The sequence below is a fragment of the Rhizophagus irregularis genome, chromosome 8 (assembly GCF_026210795.1).
Source record: "Rhizophagus irregularis chromosome 8, complete sequence".
Lineage (NCBI taxonomy): Eukaryota > Fungi > Glomeromycota > Glomeromycetes > Glomerales > Glomeraceae > Rhizophagus > Rhizophagus irregularis.
In genome coordinates, this window is record NC_089436.1 from 5,280,969 (window position 1) to 5,296,510 (window position 15,542).

At 29.8% G+C, this 15,542-nt stretch overlaps 4 protein-coding genes across 4 annotated transcripts; all 4 read right to left on the minus strand.

Annotated features, from left to right (window-relative positions):
- Window positions 1-1,877: 1,877 nt before the first annotated feature.
- Window positions 1,878-2,168, minus strand: OCT59_029035 (uncharacterized protein; the record flags this gene model as incomplete). The annotated part of the gene is made up of 1 exon (XM_066147748.1): window positions 1,878-2,168. One exon carries the CDS (start codon window positions 2,166-2,168, stop codon window positions 1,878-1,880), a length of 291 nt encoding a protein of 96 aa, XP_065994428.1.
- Window positions 2,169-8,377: 6,209 nt separating this feature from the next.
- OCT59_029036 (uncharacterized protein) lies at window positions 8,378-8,755 on the minus strand (the record flags this gene model as incomplete). The annotated part of the gene is made up of 1 exon (XM_066147749.1): window positions 8,378-8,755. One exon carries the CDS (start codon window positions 8,753-8,755, stop codon window positions 8,378-8,380), a length of 378 nt encoding a protein of 125 aa, XP_065994429.1.
- Window positions 8,756-11,022: 2,267 nt separating this feature from the next.
- OCT59_029037 (uncharacterized protein) lies at window positions 11,023-12,232 on the minus strand (the record flags this gene model as incomplete). Its single annotated transcript, XM_066147750.1, has 4 exons — window positions 11,023-11,274; window positions 11,390-11,573; window positions 11,648-11,810; window positions 12,229-12,232. 4 exons carry the CDS (start codon window positions 12,230-12,232, stop codon window positions 11,023-11,025), a joined length of 603 nt encoding a protein of 200 aa, XP_065994430.1.
- Window positions 12,233-14,652: 2,420 nt separating this feature from the next.
- On the minus strand, window positions 14,653-15,499 carry OCT59_029038 (uncharacterized protein; the record flags this gene model as incomplete). The annotated part of the gene is made up of 4 exons (XM_066147751.1): window positions 14,653-14,658; window positions 14,732-15,145; window positions 15,266-15,297; window positions 15,412-15,499. 4 exons carry the CDS (start codon window positions 15,497-15,499, stop codon window positions 14,653-14,655), a joined length of 540 nt encoding a protein of 179 aa, XP_065994431.1.
- Between the last annotated feature and the right edge of the window lie 43 nt (window positions 15,500-15,542).

Sequence of the window (15,542 nt, forward strand, 5' to 3'; positions counted from 1 at the left end):
CCTGTTGTTAAAAAAATATAACAGTAAAGGCCAAAAAAAAATTTTTATTGAATAAAACGGTTTGTTACAGACCAAAAAAAAATTATTTTATTTTTTTCTTTTAATAAAACGGTCTGTTAAAAGTCAAAAAATTAAAAAAAAAATTATCTATTATCAATCAGATTAGCCGTCAATTACGTATTTTCAAAAATTTATGTATTATACTATGTGTAATGCTGCTTATTAGGGAATTCTAAGGCATTATGCTGCTAATTAGTAGAAAATCGCTGGAATTCTAAGGCGTTATGCTGCTAATTAGTAGAAACTCGCCAGAATTCCAAGGCGTTATGCTGCTAATTAGTAGAAAATCGCCAGAATTCCAAGGCGTTATGCTGCTAATTAATAGAAAATCGCTGGAATTTCAAGGCGTTATGCTGCTAATTAGTAGAAGACTGCTGAAATTATATATACAGTCCCCTCCCAAAAGTATCCGCCCAATAAAAAAAATATTTTTTTATTTATTATTTATTTAATATTTAATACTTTGTAGGCCATCCTTGGCTTTCGATACATGCATTAATTCGTTTAGGCATACTTTCAATTAAATTAATATAAACTTCAGATGGAATTCTCCTCCACTCTTCTTGTAAAGCCATTTCAAGTTCTCTAAGATTTTTTGGCCGTGTATGGCGTTTTCGTATTTTTTGTTCAAGTTCGTTCCATAAATAATTACTAATTGTCAAACGATTTTTTCCAGCTTTACACATTCCAATAACTTGACCACGCTCAAAAGGTGAGAGTTCTCTTTCTCTTGGCATGAGTAAACTGTGTGAAAAAAAGTATGTGAAAATCGTTAAAAAGGGTAAATATTTATGTTTTATAGTTTCATCACGTGTTTATATAATAAATGATCTGCAATCATGTGCAATGTAGCTATAATCAAATACTTTCGTTTAAAAAAAAAATTGGATAAATTTATTATGCACAATTTTAAAAAAATTACAAAAATCGAGGGCGAATACTTTTGGGAGGGGACTGTATATATATATTTTATTAAAAAATACCGTTGACTACGCAAATTAAAATATATGACATATATAAAAATGATTGTTATTACGCAAACTATATATATAACCTTTTAAAAAATCTTAAAATTTATGCAAATAAAATTTTGACTTTTGGAAATTTTACTAATATGGTTAAGCAAACTTACATGTGACCTTTATATGTATTTTTCGGGGTCCTCCATAGATAACGCTAGAGCTGTAAGCTGACGAATTAAATGGTTGGAACCAGTCTAAATTAATCATGATCTTAAGATTAGAATCGGCTGTCTCATTTGTAAAAAATCAAGTATCCGGGTTGTTTAGGGAAGACGGAAATGTTTTCCATACTTCTCCATCATAAATATTGGTATATAAATTTGCTATATTAACCCGATTTGTCCATTTTTGAAGTGACTCTACAAAACCTGGGCACTGATACATCGATATTATTTGGGTCTTTAAAGAAGGTACCAGAAATAACATTTTAGGTTTTCTGGCAAATCCCTTAACTATCGGAACCTTATTTGTTAATTTTGCTTCGCAAGCTTGTCTTTTGCTGTGTTTTGGATGATTCAAAAACTCCACATGGGTACATCTGAACTCTACATTTTGATTTTGTGTCAAAATTTCTGAAACTTTATACAAAGTATTACAATCTAGACATACTGCATATGTCTTTTCTTGCTTAACGATCTTTAAAAGTTTTTTTGCCAAATAAGATGATGTAGAGAATCTTTTAAATCGTCATTTATCAGCATCTGATAAAACTATCTTAAAAAATTTAATAAGTTTATCGATAGCGACATCAGGAAGACGAAATTTCGCCTGATATTTGAATATCCACAAAAGTATTCACGAATCGTTAAAGTCAATGTTTGTGTCAAGATTTTTAAGATCTGATTCATAATCATAGTTATCAAAATCGGAAGCTGTAAATTGTTCGATCAGAACTTCATCTTTACTTAAACTACAGTCATCATCTCCAGATACCTCAGAAGCCTCATCATTATCTTCTGTCAAAGATTCGGTAGCGTCACTTTCTGTTAAAGACCTGTCGGTCAAAGAATCATCACTATCGTCATCATCAGGAATCATATCATCAATCTTATTGGTACGCTTTCGTCTTCCTGGTCTCTCTGGCATTGGTTCATTATCGCTTAGAGGTGATTTATCATCATCATCTGATGAATATTCTACCGCTCTAATTCTTTTTTTCCTCTTTCATCGGGAGATTCATCACCATCATCACCATCATCATTATCATCGCCATCATCATCATCTGATGTATTCTCTACCACTCTAATTCTTTTTTTCCTTTTTCATCTGGAGATGATTCTACACTATACAGTTCGTTCCTAGTACCTTTTAGTTAAGAAGAATTCTGAGATCCAGAAGCAATAATTGTTTGAAGTCAGTTCAGTTAACTTCTTCTTGATGTCTTCTGAATGTTCTGGGATCCACTAACTTACCACCACCACAATGCAACAAACAATTGCATTTGATAAATTTTCTAGTTTTAGATGCACTATCAATAACTTTCGTATGATCTTTATTAATGCTTCTTTGATTTTGTCATCTTTAATCTGTCAATTTGTAATCAAAATTTCCTCAAAATACATCAATCAGTTAGCTTATTTACAATTAATTCTTTAAAATATATCAATCAGTTGGTTCGCAAGAGAATTTGATCAATTGGTTTTGCGATTAATTATTGTATACATCAGAATTGAATTGTGCGAATATTACCACAATTAGATAAATTAAACTATTTATTTTAATCGGTTAATAAAGAGATTGCGAAAATTGATACAATTTACACAGGCAATCTCGATAAATCGGATCCTCGATAAACCGGATTTGGCACTATTTCGGATTTTTCTTCTGGAACCAAATCATCTATATTAAAACAGTCTTGATATATTGGACTTTATTAGTAAAATCTCGATATTTCGTAAATCGGATTTTATTCTAGATCAACTATAGTTAAAAAATCTTGATATGACGTATTAATTTTTTCGGAGTCCGAAATAATTATGTCAATCATTTATTAATTAGGCAAACAATTTTTCTCACTGTTTTTTTTTCAAAATATACTTTAGCATGAGAGAAAACAAAGATACGAATAATAAAAAGAAGAAATCTTTAACATTAGCTCAAAAGAAAGAACTCTGCGAAAAACAAAGAGATCAAAAACTTAGTGGTGTTCAATTAGCAGCACAATATGGAATTTCCACTAGCATAGTTTCCGATATTTTAAAAAGATCAGAACATTGGCTTTCCATTGATACCACTTTGCCAAATGCAAATAATTTTCGTGAAAAATCTAGTGTTTATCCACAACTAGAAGAAGTAATGAGCATTTGGGTTGATCAACAAATTTCAAGAAATTTAACTATAAATGGGCCTATTATCCAACAAAAAGCAGTAGAGTGTGCTAACTTACTTGATATCACCAACTTTTCAGCATCTGCAGGATGGTTAAGCAACTTTAAACAGAGAAATAATTTGCATACATATAAAAAAAAAGGAGAAGCTGGCAGTGCTCCTATTGATGAACTTCCACAAATGAGAGCTGAATTACGAGAAATTCTTCAAGCATATGAACTAAAAGATATCTGGAACTGTGATGAAACTGCTCTTTTTTGGCGTTTAGAACCATCCAAAACAATAGCACATGATCCTGTACTTGGTAAAAAACGTCCTAAAGAACGTGTTAGTATTTTGGCAACTTGTAATGCTTCTGGTGATGAAAGATTGCCTTTAGTTTTTATTCATAAATATGAAACACCACGTGCATTAAAGGGAATTGAAAAAAGATCTCTCCCTGTTTGGTATTATTGGAACTCTAAAGCTTGGATGCAAAGAAGTATTTTCAAACATTATCTTGAAAGATTAAATTCCAAAATGCTTAGAGAAAATCGGCATATTATTTTACTAATAGATAATGCTAGATGTCATGAATCTGAGAACATCAATAGTCTTTCAAATGTTAAGGTTCATTTTTTACCACCAAATACAACATCATTTCTTCAACCATTAGATCAAGGCATTATTTATAGTTTAAAAGCACAATATCGCAAATTGCTATGTCAAAATCGTATTCAAGCTTATGATTTTTATGAAGAGGGAGACCCCATTCCACCCTCAATTGATATTTTTGATTCAATCAATTTAATTGCTGATGCCTGGAAAAAAGTATCTAAAAAAACAATTCTTAACAGTTGGGCTAAATCTGGAATCCTTCCCAATAATAATATGGAAGATTCTGAATGTTCAGACAATTCCGATTATGGAGAAGATAATATTGGACATGAATTACAATCATTAATTGATGAGTTAGAATTCGTAGATCCTTTAGCTGTGAATGACTATATTAATATTGATAATAGAGCATCTGCTGAAGAGGAATTATCATTACAAGAAATTGTTGACGTTGTAAAGGGAACAAATGAAAGGGAAATTGAAGAGGAAGAGGAGCAAGATGAAATCTCTACAATAGTTGCGTTAAATAGCATTGAAAATGTAATTAAATATATTCAACAAAAAGATTTAGAAATTGGTAATTTAGAAATGAAAAATTTAATTAAATTGAAAAAAAGGATCTTTTTTGATAATATAAATGAAAAAAGGCAAAGTAAACTAAATGAATATTTTGATTTTAATGTATGACAGATAGTTCTTTTATAATAATAAAATTATATTCATTTTTGAATAAAATTTCGAAAATTTTGAACGAAAAATCACGTGATTTCTTGGTATTTCGGATTTTTCATATATTTTTATATAAATCCGGTTTGGCGAGATTTTTTCGATATATCGGATGTCTTGATATATCGGATATTTTTACTGGAACCAACTGATCCGATTTATCAAGATTGCCTGTGTATGTATTACTTATCTCCTGGCTAATTAGGAATAAGTAAAATTTTACTAGGATTGGATAAATGATCAGCCAAAGGCCAATCATGTTCTGATTCTAAGTAAAATTTTACTATTCCAATTAGCCAGGAGATAATTGATTTATCCCCTGCCATTTACACAATAGTAAGTGTTTTATAGTATACTTTACAGAAACCTTGAAAATTTGAGCGATGTTGAATTGATATGGATACGATATAAATTTCATGTCATAATGGTATCAATTTCCGTGATGATATTGTTATAATGTTGATTCGATATCATTACTTCATCACCATAATTTATCGCGAAAATATTGTGGTGATATCTATTTAAAAGAATATCAAATCGGCACAGTCTTGATATCATTACGATGTCAGTAATTTAAAAAAAAAAAGATGTAGTATTTTCGATATTGATTTGATATTGTCACTTCATCACCATAATTTATCGCGAAAATATTGGGACAACATTTATTTAAAAGAATATCTGATCGGTATAGTCTTGATATCGTTACGATATTGTTAATTTCAGGGAGAAAAAAGATGTATTTACGATATTGATATGATATCGTCACATTATTACCATAATTTATCGCGAAAATATCGTGACGATATCTATTCAAAAGAATATCAAATCGGCACAGTCTTGATATCATTACGATGTCAGTAATTTCAAAAAAAAAGATGTAGTATTTGCGATATTAATTTGATATCGTCACTTCATCCCCAATTTATCGCTGAGATATCATGACAATATCTATTCAAAAATATCTAATCGGCACAGTCTTGATATCATTACGATGTCGGTAATTTCAAATAAAAAAAAAAGACGTATTTACGATATTGATTTGATATCGTCACTTCATTGCCGCAACTCATTTGTGGTATCGCAACTCATTCGCAATACCGTAAATATTAAACTTTATTTTTTTACAAATTAATAAAAAACTTTTAAATGTATAACGTGCTGTCATATTAATAAAATAAAATTCTGATATTTTATGCGATTTTGAGAAGCTATTACTGATAGAGTTGCGTTTTACCTTCTAATTTTAACATTGCATCCTTAAAACATACGAATATCGTCAAAAAATCCATGATTTCTCAATATTGATTTTATTTGTGATTATCTAGAATTCAATTAAGTAATATTTTTAAGTAATATACATTAGTTATCTCAAAAAGTAACTTCTTCTTAATAGACTTAGAGAATACAATGTTGCAAAGCATCTTTTAACGCCTGATTGAGCTTGTGCATTCATATACCGTCATCCACCTTGTCTCCACGTACAATTTTAGACCTTCTCCTTGTATATTTTTTAATTGAATAGCGCTTTAAGTAATGCCGCGCCTATAGCCGAATTTTTGAAAAATCTTGTGAGATTACATTTGCGCATTTAATCATGTCAGAACTGATTAAATTAACGCAGCGTGCAATGCACCGTATATCGAGAATTGATGGATGATTTTGAGAGATAATTTGGCGGTGTGGTCCCATAGAGCTGATAAAATGATCATGTGAATCTTAGAATAGATAACAAATAGAAGAAACAAAATTAAAATCAGAATATTAATAAAGAAATAATAATGAAATTTACCAATCGTACAATTAGTTTTCTTAGCTAATTCATTATAGATTCGTAAATTTACACGAGCCAATTCAGCTTGTAATAACGTTCCACTTAAAATTTGTCGAGTTGGTAGTAGGTTGTACGCTGGTTGTAAAGTTTTAATCATATCAATAAACCAAGGTTTTCAATAACACTAAATGGGATGCTACTCAATACTCATATCAAAAGCTTTAGTAACCGAACGGTCAATAGCATCAAAATATCTCTTTTCCAATTTGTTGTTTTTTTTGTTAAAATTTTGAATTGATGTATGTTCGTAATTTTGTCTTTGCTTTTATTTGGTGATTACCTCCAGTTTAATTAATCACGATATTGCAGATTAACTGTGATTAATTATGGTATTGCGGAATAATTGTAACGTTGCAGAATAAATGCGATTGCGAAATTGCAAAAATTTAGACATCATAATTCGTAATGTTCGCAATATCATAACCGTCATCCTTAATTATAACAAAAAAAAAATTAATTTGCAAAAAATTAGACTTTTGTTTATTTTATTACTAAAAGCATCATGTGGTATATTACAAAATTTCCTTGAATATTGAACTTCACGTGATACAAACCTATAATTAATCAAAAAAATCTTGATATCGCTAATATCGAAGCGGTATATCACGAAGACATCCCCATGGTTTTTTTTTTGCTTTCCCTCCTACGTTCAAAAAAGATTTTTCAGAAAAATTATAGATATTAAAAAATTGTTACAATGTGAAAACTGATAATTCCACGTATATAAATATATATAATAATAAAAACATATAATACACAATATACCTTATTTCGCAATCGTGATTTTCTTTCATCATTACTACTCTCTTCATTATCAACGGAACATCAGCGCCTATATAATAGCGAGATAAGTCCAATGATCTTGCAACATTTATTTTTTCAGCTACGAGCTGTCTTATCATCTTTTTTTTAATTAAACATATAATCCAACAACATTTCGAAGAGCTTTTTTCATTTCTTCAGGTAATTAATTTGAAACACACGTTAACCACTGATGAAATATAGCCAAAACTTCAAGGGGAAGATTGCGAAAATTAGCACTAATACTACTACTATTTTGATACGCGCTACCTATATTTGGCCACAATTCACTCCTCTTAAATTCCTAGCAGAATGGTCAAGATGCTGTACGAAGAAATAATGCTCTTAATTCAACGTATATGATGTTTGATCCCCATTTGGGAGGGAACTATAACGTTGCTTTCTAATAATTCGCTCATCTATTTCTGACTTTATTTACTAGATCTTTGCTCTTGGGAAGGACTTCTGGGTAGTGACGGTCTTTAACAAAGTAACTCCAATTATTAATTAATAGTAGTAGTTCAAATTCGTCTCTATAATAAAATTAAAATAGGTTCGAAATATATGAATTATAAATATTACAGATTTATTATAATGATACGTAAATATATTTACCTTGGGAGTACGTGTTTGTGCATTTTCCAAACGCGGAGAACAATATGGAGAACTAGCTGGAGAAGATTCCATCGGAGTTGTTGATAATATAGGACTTTGGCTTTTCTTATATTGCCTTCTGGCAACCATATTGACGTATTCAGGAAAACAAGCCCAAACCGACTACTTAATTGCAAGATGATCTGACGCTTTACTTGTTATGTTCTCAATTCTTTCTTTTTTAACATTTCGTCTACAATTATTAGATAGATATCAAGGTAAGTGAATTATTCATATCATAAAAAGAAAGAATACTGAATATCAACTATAAGTCACCTATTTCTTCTTGACCAATTTGAGGCGATGATAGATGATAGAGCGATGATTGAGGTAGCGGCAACGATTGATACTCTTATAGCTATTGAGGTGTTGCGACCATTAAGGTTGAGATTGTTGAAGTTGTTGCGACCATTGAAGGTTGTTGAGGTTGTTGAGGTTGTTGAGGCCATTGAGATTGAGGTGGTTGCAGCCATTGAAATTGTTGAGGTTGAGATTGTTGAAGTTGTTGAGGCCATTGAGATTGAGATTGAGGTGGTTGCGACCATTGAAATTGTTGAGGTTGAGATTGTTGAAATTGTTGAGGTTGTCGCGGCCACTGAAATAGAGTTTGGGGTTGAGATTGTTGCAGTTGTTGAGACTGAGGTTGTTGATATTGCGGTTGCGATGGCTGCCAATGTTTAATAAGCGAGCCTTTTTTACGAATTCCTTGTTCTTTATCAAAATCTTGAGAAGACATTTTAATGATAGTTAAAAAATGCAAGTCAAAAAAAAAAACAAATATCTAAATATAAAAAAAAAGAAATAATTAATTGAATAAAAAAAAAAATTTTTTTTATCCCTTTTTTTTGCGTTGATCTTACCACATCGTGATCGAAAAAAATTAATCTTTTTCTTGCATCATAATTATATTTATGATTAATATGTTAATTACGAAAAGAAAAAAAATTCTTTTTTGCCATTGATCTTATTACATCATATGATACAGATTTTTTTAAGGAAAAAAAAAATATGATTAATATAATGATGGATATTGTGATTAAATCATGGCCAAGTAAAATTATTACATCATATGATACAAATTTTTTTAAGGAGAAAAAAAAATATGATTAATATAATGATGGATATTGTGATTAAATCATGGCCAAGTAAAATTAATATTTTTCTCACATTGTTATGATTAATTTCGAAAATAAGTTTCTTTTTTACCATTGATCTCAATAGATTTTCTAAAGAAAAAAATTTGATCAATATAATGACGGACATTGTGATTATCGAGTAAAATTAATCTTTTTTTCAATTTTTTTCTTTTTTTTAAAAATTCTATATCGTGGTTATACCTATTACCGAAAAAAACTTTTTCTGCAAAAAAAGTTGTTTGCATTAATATCATAATACTACGAGTTATCTTTTCCTTGAACCTTCTCAAACATCTTAAGTCGTATAATTAATAATTAACTTCTACTATAAACAGAGAGCAACTTACTTTAATATAAACACGAATAGAGAGCGAGTGATTTGAACTAAGCCAAAGTTAGAAACAAGATAGTTTCGGTATCTTCAGGCGGTATGGATGAAGACAATTCACGTATTAGCCCTTGTTCTACAATTTGATTTTTATCAAACTTGCTCTACATTGATTATTTCAGTTCTGTCTCAACCGATCTCTGAGGAAGAAGCAAAGTAGAAATCAAAGAATGGGAATTATGTATGGAAAAGGAACATCCTAAAAAGAAAGAGGCAACGGTTCTGTGAGTTAGAAATATCTGAGTAGATGATTCATGCTGAAGCTTCTCTTCTCTCATTTCATCACTGATGCTTTTTCTTATGCGCCTTATCTAAGAAAGCATCCATTTCCCTTTCCTTTGATGACTTGGTATTCTTAAGCTGGTCTATGGAGTCGGATACATCTACAGCTTATATCTCTGGTGTCACGATCAGTGAAAAAATCCAGGTAACACCGGAAACAATACGGAATCACAATCACATGATTTAACGATTCTGATCAAAAGTTACTTTAGTGGTAACTGATATTGATGATGTAGATACGGAAGTAAATCCTCTTGATAAAAAGCGAAAATTAATTCATTCACGAAGAAAATTACGATACAAAAGAGGAGAAGTGATTATTGAATGGAAACCTCGAAGAGAAAAGGATGCAAAAGATAATAAGTATGAGGGCGGGTTTTTGTATATTCATTTTTGGATCATGAAAAGTAGGACAATATAAATAATTTTTTAGTAAACAATTTTTATACATTTTATTTTCAAACTGTATACATTAAATCAGAATAATAACTGATAATATTGCTTTAAAATACTTACATAACTGAATACATAGAAATTACTAATGACATTTGAGAATTTTATTTAAATTTAACTTTATTTACATTTGCATGTTTTAACGTATTTGAACATTGTGAACTCTTTATTCAGAATAATATTTCTACAAATATTATCTTTTTACTTTTAATCTTTTGATTTTATTTTGCGATACTTTTAATTCAATTCTTACAATTCCTCGTCCGCAATTGACGGTAATTTCCTCTTCCGTGTCTATACTATTTTTTTTTTTAATTAAAAAAAAAATTTTTTAAAAAAAATTATTAGTTTTTAAATTATAAATTAAATTACAATTTTACTAATTTAATATATAAACTTGCCTTTTGGGTAATTCCAGATTTAGAATAACTTCCTTGTCCGGAAAAACTGCTTCTCTTAATAGGCAATTGGATCCCTCAGGATCTTTTGGCAAATCGTACTCAAATTTGACAAATATGAGTTTCGTATTATTAATATTTACATCAACAGAGAGATTTTTCACATTAAAAATAAAAATATCTACAATTAAACAGCTTTACCAAAAAAAAAGTAAATAAAATATTAATAAAAACAATTAATATTAATATAAATAAACTAATATTAATACCTATTAATTTTAACTTCAAAAATATTGTAAGCTAGTAATTGTGATTGTGATGGTTGTGGTGATTGTGGTGGTGGGAGTTATAACGGTGATGATTGTGGTGATTGTGGTGGTGGGAGTTGTAACGGTGATGATTGTGGTAATTGTTGTAACGGTAGTTGTAACGGTGATGATTGTGGTGATGGTTGTGATAGGGGCGGCTGTACCAGAGATTGTAGTGATTGTTGTAACGGTGATGATTGTGGTGATGGTTGTGATAGGGGCGGCTGTACTAGGGATTGTAGTGATTGTTGTAATGGTAATGATTGTGGTGATGGTTGTGATAGGGGCGGCTGTATCGGGGATTGTAGTGATTGGTTTTGTGTATTTTAATTTTTTATAAAAAATTTTAATAAGTAATAATTCCTTCATTAATTTATATTTCATTAATGTAATAATAGTGCTTACAGATCGTCCATCATCATCGTCATCATCATCATCATCATCATCATAATCATCATCATCTCCTCCTTTTGAACGTGCTTCTGCGAACATGATTGTTTTACTTAGAGGTCCGATAAATTTTTTGTTTCTCACATAATTGTAAAATCTAGTTTTATCATCATCATTTTCGAAGTGCACAAATCCATGCCTAAATATAACAAATGTTCATTTAATTAAATTATTAATTAAAAATTGTATATATTAATTATTTTATTTCATTACCCCCAATCAGGATCCTTTCTGACATGTATAAAATTGTAAGAAAATCTATTCTTTAACCATCCCTTAACGTCTTTTGATTTTATCCCTTTTAACTCTTTCGTGTTCTTACCACCGAAGAAAACTGATAATTTATGATCACGACAACATTCATGTCTTTTCTTACCTATATTATTATTAAATAAAATTAAAAATAATAAATTAATACTTTATATTAAAAAAAAGAAAAATGATTCATTCTTGATATATACTTTTTCATATAATATATTTGATTTCAATAAAGGGATATTAAATATCATATTTTAACAAAGGAATGGGAATGTTAAAGATGAAAGGAAACATATTTTAGCCTTTCGTGATGAAAGGAATCTTATTTTAGCCTTTCGTGATGAAAGGAATCTTATTTTAACCTTTCGTGATGAAAGGAATCTTATTTTAGCCTTTTATGACGAAAGGAATCTTATTTTAGCCTTTCGTGACAAAAGGAATATTGATTATTTTAACCAAAGATTTAGCCTTTCATGACGAAAGGAATATTTTAATTCAGCCTTTGTGACAAAGGAATAGCAAGCAAATTTACTTACCCATTTTTCTTTGTTTACTAAATCTTACGAAACCCACATTCTTATTGTAATTCGAATGCAAAATTCGATAAATTTTATTGGTCAGTTAATGTTAATCATCATGTGAAATCAAATATTTTTTTTTTAGTCATACTCAAGTTTCACAAACCCAATTATATTGCACTATACGTCATAATTACACATCTTAATTACAAAAAAACTTTTTGTGTCACTTATCAGTTCAATCAAAAATAAATAAACCGGATTTTGAACAGGCATAACACGAGATTATATTTAAACGGTACGGTAACACTATTGGCTTTAAGCAATGTGACGAAAATTATACCCTACCTCCCGCTGTCAACACCTTCTTCACCAAGAATATTATATTCTTCGAAAGATGTGTTAATATCTATGACGAACAACAACTGGCTAATTCCTTACAACCATCCAGTATAAAGAGGCCTGTAAAATTTGTAAGTATTTTGGCCATTCTGTAAAAAGTTGCCCCAATTTAAAATCGCAGTTTTGATGGGGTAATTATTGTATATGCTGCTGGAAAGCTGGGCAGCAACAGTAGTGAATGTAAAAATGAACTGGAGGTCGTGCCGTTCAATGAAGAGTTTCGTTCTCCAGAAGAAATTGTAAATTTTTTGATTTATAAATAGTTTATTTTTTTTAAAAAAAAATTTTGAAATTTTTTTTTTCTTACGAAATTTACCATGAGTTGCTGGTAGCAGTGGCAAATTTCGAAAGTTTATCTGGGCCGTGGTGGCAGGGTGAATTTTTTTTTTTATACTTTTATTGTATGAAATATTTTTCAATTTTTACAACCTAATAAAGAGTTAACAGACATTTTTTGAATATCATCTTGAATGCCAAATTGATATGGTGATAATGTTAAATTCATATTGCAGAAAATATAAAAAAAAATTGTTCAATATGGAAGTCAGTAATTTGATGGATCGGTGATGTCAGAATCGATATCGGAATCGTATTCACAGGTCGAAAGCTAAAAAATCGGGCATATACCCTATTGGTAACTATTAAACTAATAGGTTAGCCAAAAATTAGTAATCAATAGGGCATATACCCGATTGATAACTATATAAAAATTTAGGCTAACCGGATTGAAAGGATTTATTAATTTAAATAAATTAGGTAATTATTCAATAGTCATCATTTGGTTTATTACTATATGTGAAACTGAATCCAATAGGAATAAACCGATTGGTAACTATAAATTAATCCGTTGGTCTATAATACCATACATATATATTACATTATTTTACCAAATTTATAATATTTGACAATACATTTGATATGAATATTCACTAAGTATACTTGGCAAGTATAAAATAAAATAACTGATTTATTACGATTTATTAATAATAGAAATTATAAATGGAACTTCCTATTAATCGGTACTACTGCCATATAAGTTTTCGCCTTCCGTCTGCTGTTATTGTTATTGTTATTTGTTCTGATTGTAAAATTAGTAGGAATAAACCGGCTATAAATATTATGAATTGGAATTATACTATCACGAGACATTTCATAAAATTCATTAAGTTTCCAGAGTTCAATATTAACACTGCGGTTATCGTCCTGTTCAGCTCAGCAGTAAAATCTAATTTGATGATCATTAACCGATAGGTACCATTTGACGTAAGCAAGTTTGTGCGTTCTTTCACCAATAGTTGGAAGTTGCAATACATGCTCGAAATAAAATTGCACCATTCCTGGGTATAATTCTATCGATTCGTTATCTTGGGTAAATTTTGCTAAAATATAAGAATTTTTCTTATATCGAGGTGCTAGCGCGGATCCAAAAATTTCAGCTGCCACTCAAATTCTTCTGCATTGATTAATTATTAGTTGAACAACTACATACGAATCATTCTGTAAACCTTGACTGATCAGATTTGACATGGAGCCAAATTCAACATCCATCTTTTCACCATAAACTTCATTATAATAAGTAATCAACTGTTCATACAAATTGTCAGGTAAATCAACACAGTTTTTAATTGGACTTAATAAATTGCCCGGATAAATTTCACTGCCAGTGATCGTATCTTTGCTGAAACTTGGAGTTTACAATCGATATTGATTAGATATCGCAATGATATCATTACGATATCATTACGATATTTTGATAAAAAATAGATTCGACATCATTAAGTTAGTCGTAACTGTATTTACCGTATATCGCAGGCCACAGTACCCCCCTATGCACAGTACCTCTTTAAAAAAATTTATCGGAATTTTAAAGTACCCGGATACTTTACATAGAAATCTTCAATTTAAAATCTTAGAATTTGTAAAATACCCGGGATATAAATCCCGGATACAACTTTATTTATTAAAACGGAGTATTATTTATTAGTTATTCATTATTGTAATACAAATATATTTATAGTAATATACTCCTTAATCGATTCTTTATTTCTAATTATATGCAAGTTTAATAATTAGCAATTTTATTTGATAAAATGGAATAAAATAATATAAAAAAATTTACCTTATATATTTTTTTTAATTCGCTTAGTCTATGACGCATTTTTCCATGATCATCAGAATCTTGGTAATCATAATTACCATCATCTTCCTCTTTCTCACTTTCACTTTTGTCATTATCTTCTTCCCGACCAACTTCAACAACAACTTTAACGTCCCATTTATTCTCGTAGTTAGTTTCTTCGGGATATTCTTCTTCATAATTTTCATCGGTTGAGTTATCAAAATTTTCTAACACTTCGTTATCTCTATTCAATAAACTATCATGATCAAAAATACAATCATCTTCCGAACTATCAATATTTGTCAAAACTCCACAACTTTTAAAGGATCTTTGAATAAGATTTTCATCAACTTCATCCCATGACTCTTTAACGTATTGCGACTGTTGAATAAGAAGGTCTTTTAATCTTTCCCGCTGGAGTAAAAGTATGAGTATTTGATATCATCCAATTATTATACCGATCTTTAACCTATAATTTCACTAATATTAGTAACTAATAAGAATAAAATTGAAGTAAAAAGATCGAATAATTACCTTAGATTTAAAACTCTTATTAATTGCAACGTCTAATAGTTGCAATTTGGATGTATGACACGGAATTACGGCAATGTTTGTATTTTTTTTCCACAAATCGATTTTTGACAGAATTTACTATATGCGCGAAAAGAATCAATACTAACTAGAACGTGGATTTCCAAAACGGTTCTGAAGTCCAAACGTTCTCAACCCGCCATTAACATTTTTCTGTTCGTTAACACACTTTTTCATTAGCTCTTATGTAAATACCGTGTGGAAAATTTTCTTTCGGAAT